Here is a 7,888-nt window from a genome sequence, read left to right as displayed (position 1 = left end):
TTAGGGAGCGTTTGTCGATGTTGAAGGTTTGCTGGGTTAAAAATAGATTTCAATACTATAAGATAACTCCTCCACTTGTATGTACTACTTTGTGGAAATTTTAAGACACCGTCAATTTAGATTTTTATTTAATTACATTAATATGTAATCCAAAGACGTAGTCTATTATTTGTGCATAGGAGATCCTCCATAATGTCTTTTACGAATAAAATAATAATTTTGACATCCGACAGAATAAATATCTGTAGATTAATTATTTATTTATTGCATAAGCAGCGTTTTGGTTTTGTTTATTTGTTTTGTTTGTATGTTCGTTTTGTTTTTTGTCGGTGCCTCTCCGAGACAGCGGCTGTTATGTGAAGACTGCGACTGACATCGCGTGACGTCACTTTAGGCGGGATTTTCATGGAAAGTGCTAGAAGAAACGAAGCACACCCTGCATGTTTTTGAATATTCCTCCATCAGATTAAAAAGATCCAAAGTATTTGTTGGTCTCTCGGGAAATTAACAGTATACTTGTGAGTTTTATTGACTTTATTTGTTAGACTGATTTAAATTCTACATTGATAGCATATCGCGGCAGCTCTGGAAACTGGTATAAAATAGATCGGTTCTTACAATACTTTCGTTTTTGGTTTTAACGGCCACAAGATGGCAGCAATGATGCGCTTGTCTCAGAAATAAAACTGTAATACTGTGTTTTCCAGGAGATTAGTATAGTGTTTTTGGATTCACTTTACTAATTAATCTTGAAAAAGTCCCCTTGTGTTTGTATACCTAATATAATGGCTTTAAATCTCCAGAGATTTGTTTTCTTTAGTACACATTGCACTTCAATCCACTGAATTAATACCTGCTAAAATGTCTTAATAATATCATATTTATTTATTTAGCTATCGTATTTCCTCAAGTCTTCATTCAAACTCATCACATGGTGAATGTAGCCTTAAAACATTAACTGTAATTCACTTGATGCACTTCTCCTTACTAGATGGCGCACCGCGGATGGATACGACTGCACCGTGAAGCACGTGTATAAAGATACCGGTCTATTAAAAGGAGGCCCCTTTCCATTTCTCTGCGTCAGACAGCATAAGGGATAGCGATTTGGTTGCATTTTATTCAAGAAAAGTCAACGAAATTAACAAGGTATGTAGACGAGCGTTTTCTTGTCGGTTGCTACGTGCTTTAACCTTTGATATTTGACCTTTTATTAAACAGTCATTGAAGTATACAGCTCCTATTCTCACGAGTTACGGTTGTAACCTTAAGTAACTCTGGTCAGGGACAGCTAACATATCACAGTTATCACTGTAGTAGTCAGAATTTTGGATTTTAATTACTGTGGAGTAAGAAATGTTTACACTTGTCATGTAGACGTCGAGCAGTGTAAATGCTGCACTCTGCCGCACTGCCCCAGCCGTGTGTAGTACCAAGGCAGGTGTGGTGTGGCGAACATGACAGCGCTGTATCTGTTCATATATTGTACGACTGGTCCACATTAACAGAATAAATCCTCTTAAATGTTTATAAGAATAAAGTGAACTGGCTTGAGTCGATTTCGCTTAGTCCCCGTTGTTCACGTTGCTCTCGCGTTTCTATAAAACGCACGAGTTAGTCTCAAGTTGCCAATGCTTTCAGATTTATGCTAGTCTTAAGTGACTGGTGTTTTTAGCTGTTATTTATTCGAATTGGTGGCAGAGCCGTTTTATATGACAGTCACGTTTGCCGTCGTTAATACATGGCTTTAAGTTGCTCTTCTGGGGGAACCTATTTTGCCGCATTGCATAAGCTTTTTTTTCGTTATTTTCATCAGTAGCTTTTCCTTAGCACGTGTTTGCGGGGTCCATTGTCTGCCGCTCGACGCCATGTTGGTTAACGGCCACTTCCGCAACATGACGGCAGTTATCCATATTATGTAACCGACTTCTGACAGGATCAAACGACGATACAATTTGCGAAACTGAAAGTAGTTGAATGTATGTAGTTTAACCGGATCTGTCTCCCCGTAATTAGCTTTATCATCCTGTTTCCATCGAAATCCACCCATTTTATTAAAGCATACACAAACTGTTTTAATGCAGATGCCTGAAGAAATGCACCAAGATGAGGAGGCTGAGACCTTTGCCTTCCAGGCTGAGATCGCTCAGCTGATGTCGCTGATCATCAACACCTTTTATTCCAACAAAGAGATCTTTCTCAGGGAGTTGATTTCCAATGCTTCTGATGTAAGTTAGCAGGCGCAGAGCTTTTCATTCAGTACTAATGCATTTATTTTTAGCCTTTTTTGTGTTTCTGAATGCTTTAAAGAATGTTAGTTTTAATCCTGTTGTTTAAACATTTGCAGGCTCTGGACAAAATCCGCTATGAAAGCCTGACTGATCCCTCCAAGCTCGACAGTGGCAAGGATCTGAAAATTGACATCGTTCCCAATAAGGCTGAACGCACCCTGACCTTGGTCGATACTGGAATTGGTATGACCAAAGCCGACCTCATTAACAACCTGGGTACCATCGCAAAGTCTGGTACCAAGGCCTTCATGGAGGCCCTGCAGGTATGAAGGGAATGCATCATGGAACTGTAGGGACGCTTTATAAGAGGACAGCATTTTCCATGTTCGCAATTGAGCTGAAATCTAACATTAGAACTGACTGTGTTCCTCTAGGCTGGTGCTGACATCTCCATGATTGGTCAGTTTGGTGTGGGTTTTTACTCTGCCTACCTTGTTGCTGAGAAAGTGGTTGTCATCACAAAGCACAATGATGATGAGCAGTATGCCTGGGAGTCCTCTGCTGGAGGTTCCTTCACAGTCAAGGTTGACAACAGTAAGTGTGTTGATGTTACAATATCAGAACTAAACCTGTTTTTAAATATTGTGGGTACATCTAAGGATGTCCCTGATTGCGCATTAATTGGAAGCAGTTCTTACTATTAATGGTCTTGATGTTGTTAATTGTGTATTGTTTTTCATGTGTCTGAGGTTACGATGTAGCTTTAAAATATTACGAGGGTGGTTTTCATTCTTGGCGTTAAAGTTGGGATCGTCCTTTAGAGGCTTGAATATGGAGTTGAAGTATCTAAAAAATCGAATCTTGAATCCATGGACACTGTTTAGTACAAAATGTATTAAAAGCATCACAACTGTTCACAGGTGAGCCCATCGGCCGTGGAACAAAGATCATCCTGTACCTGAAGGATGATCAGACAGAGTACATCGAGGAGAAGAGGGTCAAGGAGATCGTGAAGAAGCACTCTCAATTCATTGGCTACCCAATCACCCTCTTTGTAAGTGACTTGTAGAGAGGACGTTGTTAGAATACAGTTGAAGAACAGCAAAGTAAAAATTAAAGTAATGTGACTCTGCAGGTGGAGAAGGAGCGTGACAAGGAGGTCAGTGACGACGAGGCAGAGGAAGAAAAGGCAGAAAAGGAGGAGAAAGAGGAAGGTGAGGACAAGCCAAAGATTGAGGATGTTGGCTCAGATGATGAGGAGGACTCTAAAGACAAGGACAAGAAGAAGAAAAAGAAGATCAAGGAGAAGTACATCGACCAGGAGGAGCTGAACAAGACCAAGCCCATCTGGACCAGGAATCCTGACGACATCACAAACGAAGAATACGGCGAGTTCTACAAGAGTCTGACCAATGACTGGGAGGATCACCTCGCCGTTAAGGTAAGCAGGTTAACCTGAACAGCTCTTCCATGTTTTAATTGGCCTACTGGGCTTTTAATCTAGTCATAAACTACAAATAAAGCTAAACTGAGTCATTTTCCTCTACAGCACTTCTCAGTGGAAGGCCAGCTGGAGTTCCGTGCCTTGCTCTTTATCCCCCGCCGTGCGCCTTTTGACCTCTTTGAGAACAAGAAAAAGAAGAATAACATCAAGCTCTACGTCAGGAGAGTCTTCATCATGGACAACTGTGAAGAGCTCATCCCTGAGTATCTGAGTAAGATGACTTGCTTTTTACCTTTAGTCTGAAAGTACTTTAATTTACAGCTTAGCACACAGTAAAGAATTGCTTAAAGGCAAAGGTTTAGTGTAGCATTTGTATGCTATTCCAGACTTTATCCGTGGTGTTGTGGACTCCGAGGACCTGCCCCTGAACATCTCCAGAGAAATGCTGCAGCAGAGCAAGATCCTGAAAGTCATTCGTAAAAACATCGTCAAGAAATGTCTTGAGCTTTTTGCTGAACTGGGTGAGGATAAAGAAAACTACAAGAAGTTCTACGAAGCCTTCTCAAAGAACCTCAAGGTATTTATAATATTCTAGATACTTTTCTTTTTTTCTTTGACTTTAGGAAAGTTGGCTCTTAAAATTCTCTTCGTTTCATGTCCGTGCATCTTCATGGACCTCAAAGGTTTACCTCTTTATTCTTTAATCTGGTTTGTAAAGCCCTCTTGTTCTTCAAAGTAGTGTAGATGTTTTTGTAGTAAACAGATATTTAAAACCCAGTAGAATAGCTGTTTTGGCATTTATGTAATTCCATGCAGTCAAATCTGCATTAGGAATAGGAACTTCCTACATTTATGCTGCAGCCTGAAAACATGAATTTAATTAAAAGCCTAAAGTGACAAACTATTCATGCAGTGTGCAATGTCAGTGTGACTAGAATTCTGACATTGCTGGCAGTCCATCTCACCTGACCATACACAGGTGGGATTGACGTTTTACTTGAATCCATTAACCTACTGGTGTATGAGGTTGTTTTTGGATAAGATGATAAATCTTATTTGTTCACTTGTAGCTGGGTGTGCACGAGGACTCGCAAAACCGCAAGAAGCTGTCTGAGCTGCTGCGTTACCACAGCTCCCAGTCCGGTGACGAGACTACCTCCCTCTCGGAGTACGTGACCCGCATGAAGGAAAACCAGAAATCCATCTACTACATTACTGGTGAGTAAAATAAACCTTAAGTAACTTCTGAAATGGTAGGAGAGAACTGCATTTACACAAGTTTTAAAAATGCAGTTTTATTCAAACTTTATCGCTTTTTGTCATTTGTAGGTGAGAGTAAGGATCAGGTGGCCAACTCTGCCTTTGTTGAACGTGTCCGTAAGCGTGGTTTTGAGGTCTTGTACATGACGGAGCCCATTGATGAGTACTGTGTCCAGCAGTTGAAGGAGTTTGATGGCAAGACCCTGGTCTCTGTCACCAAAGAGGGTCTGGAGCTGCCAGAGGATGAGGAGGAGAAGAAAAAGATGGAGGATGACAAGGCTAAATTTGAGAACCTCTGCAAGCTCATGAAGGAGATCCTTGACAAGAAAGTGGAGAAGGTCAGTAATCCTAATGAGAGCCCAACTAAGATTAACCCAAACTTCCATTCGTGCTCTAACATTTAGGGTCTCAAAGTTCACAGCTGTAGATGACAGGATTTTGTTTGGTAACAGGTAGTCTAATTGGTCCCAACTTCTACTGTGGTGAGTTCCTGCAGTCTTGGTGTGATGCGAATGATTTGTATTCTTTGCCAGATGTGGCACTGTACATGTTTGAAATCTGAACCCTAAAGTGAATGCAGTCAAACTCGTGCTTGTTGCAGTAATGTGCATCTAGTACTTACGTTTTTGCAAGGATTTGGGGAAGTAAACTAACTAGACTAGATTTAAAGTTGTAATGTGCTGGTATTATTTCTAACATGCTTGACTAACTTGACTTTGTCTCCTTAAATTATCAGATGTGTCACCTGAGCCTCTTTAAATCTTAATGTCTTCTTTCTCCTTCAGGTAACTGTGTCAAACAGACTGGTGTCATCCCCCTGCTGCATTGTGACAAGTACTTATGGCTGGACCGCCAACATGGAGAGGATCATGAAGGCCCAGGCACTCAGGGACAACTCCACCATGGGCTACATGATGGCCAAGAAGCACCTGGAGATCAACCCTGACCACCCCATCATGGAGACTCTCAGGCAGAAGGCTGAGGCTGACAAGAACGACAAGGCTGTGAAGGACCTAGTCATCCTGCTGTTCGAAACCGCACTGCTGTCGTCAGGCTTCTCCCTGGACGACCCACAGACTCACTCAAACCGCATCTACAGAATGATCAAACTTGGTCTTGGTAAGAAAACTGTGCAGATCCAGACCCTCTTTACTTTCTAGAAGTGGGTATCGATCTAGGTGAACAACTCCTTTCCTTTTTTTGCTCTCAGGTATTGACGATGACGACATTCCCGCAGAGGAGACCACCACTACAGCAGTCCCAGATGAGATGCCTCCCCTAGAAGGCGAAGCTGAGGACGATGCTTCACGCATGGAAGAAGTGGATTAAACAAGATGGCACCCCAAATTTCAACACATAATCCTCCCTTTCCAACTGTTCATCCTTAAACTGTAAAAAAAATAGCTATTAATGTTGTGTGGTGGACCAATATTGGTGCTCTTGAGTGTGGCACCTCACACTGAAGAGCTCTTTAAGAGGCTGTCTTGATTTTTCCTGTAGAAGTTCATGGTGACGCCACATTTGTTTTAATGAGAACCCTGTTGCACTGAGTTTTAAATGTCAGAGCGGTAAATGTGTGAACACAAGTACATTCCACAGTCGCATCTGGAGGGTTTGGGGAGTGCTGTTCACGTGCAACACTGCATGGAGAGAGGACTGTATGATTCCTTTGCCTGAGTTCAGGCTCGTCTGTAATTCCAAGTCTTGTTTTGCAAAAAAATTAAAGATGTGAGACCTTATTTGTCTTGTAGTATTTTTATGCCTTAGTTTAAATTCCCTAAGTGTTTGCACACATACTTGGACCTGGCACACTTCTTCAAAATTCTTACTGGGGCAGTTGGTCAATGTATCCACTAGGTGGGGACATGCTACAGTGTGAGAGCCATTTCCAAACATCAGCATGCAAGTGGTTTAGAACCAGAAGAATGAGTTTTGTAAGTGTTACTATTGTAAATAGTAGACCCGCCCTGCGCCTTGATTAAAGCTGCATCAAAATGCCAACTACATTACATATTAACTCATTCACTGCCAATGGCTGGCAGTGAATGAGTTAATGTATGATCTGGTCAGTTTAATGTAAATCTACTTTGTCTTCTCACTAAAATCTGTAATTTCTCTTTAAGACCTCTCATACAGCTGCATAAATTACAGTGCAGGTGTGCCTGAGAAGGGAGTAAAAAGAAACGAAGTAATCCTGTTAATCTGACAAAGAACGGCACTGAGAAATGCAGATCGTTGCATTAAAGGACAGCCATGTGCTGGAGGCACGTGTTTCTTCAAAGCGTGAGGCGGTATCAGCTGAACATTTGGGGGAAATGTAGAGCGTGTAGCTTTCCTGGAAGTCGTGTTTTGTACAAGCTTGAGTAGGTGGCAGCAGTTTTTCTACTCTTGTCAGTAAAACAGTGACGTGTGGGTGTCTGTCCCCTCACACACTAACTCACTCACACTCGCTCCAGTCAAAGTGATAGTGAGGAAACTTGAGCTCTGTCATTCAGAAACTGACTCCGCTGCTTCTTTGCTACCTCTTATCTCTATGACTTGACCACCTTCTTAAGACTTGCGCTGTGTGCGCAAATACTGACAACGTTATGTAAATAAATGTAAAAATACGGCACAAAGTGACAGTGGGACTAACGGCATCAACCAGGCACGGTTAGTAAAGGTCATGTTAAACTTGCCATGACAGTAAGGGAAAGCTGACTGTGCAAAGTATATTACAATAAATATGTGGACACTGAACATGAAAATTAAGTTGCTACTACAGCAGTGAGCCCCTTTAATCAGGGGTGTAGCCATATAGTGAAGCTTGGGCTGACCGTGTCCCTCAGTGCCATTCTCTACCCTGTGTTGTCCTATCAGTAACACCATAATGAACCAGTCCATTTCTGTAAAAGTAAATGAGTTGGTTTTTTAAGGATATCAGTGTAAATATCACCGTATAATCAACACATCT

General features: G+C 41.6%; 1 protein-coding gene across 2 annotated transcripts; it reads left to right on the top strand.

The window, feature by feature from the left end:
* Window positions 1-1,016: 1,016 nt before the first annotated feature.
* Window positions 1,017-6,674, top strand: hsp90ab1 (heat shock protein 90, alpha (cytosolic), class B member 1; the record flags this gene model as incomplete). 2 transcript variants are annotated; one of them, XM_082504435.1, is made up of 12 exons in its annotated part: window positions 1,017-1,149; window positions 2,085-2,228; window positions 2,348-2,554; window positions 2,666-2,825; window positions 3,152-3,285; window positions 3,367-3,672; window positions 3,781-3,946; window positions 4,062-4,252; window positions 4,746-4,893; window positions 5,005-5,273; window positions 5,721-6,054; window positions 6,146-6,674. In XM_082504435.1, the coding sequence occupies 11 exons, from the start codon at window positions 2,085-2,087 to the stop codon at window positions 6,262-6,264; spliced, it is 2,178 nt and encodes a 725-aa protein (XP_082360561.1). In that variant the 3' UTR covers window positions 6,265-6,674. The 2 variants fall into 2 exon arrangements, with proteins under 2 accessions (XP_082360561.1, XP_082360560.1); XM_082504434.1 differs by lacking the exon at window positions 1,017-1,149 and having other exon boundaries at window positions 2,079-2,228.
* Between the last annotated feature and the right edge of the window lie 1,214 nt (window positions 6,675-7,888).

This window comes from Aulonocara stuartgranti, assembly GCF_965226115.1.
Source record: "Aulonocara stuartgranti genome assembly, chromosome: 15".
Classification (NCBI taxonomy): domain Eukaryota; kingdom Metazoa; phylum Chordata; class Actinopteri; order Cichliformes; family Cichlidae; genus Aulonocara; species Aulonocara stuartgranti.
Note: the sequence above shows the minus strand (reverse complement) of the source record. Positions and strands in the feature narration are given on the sequence as shown.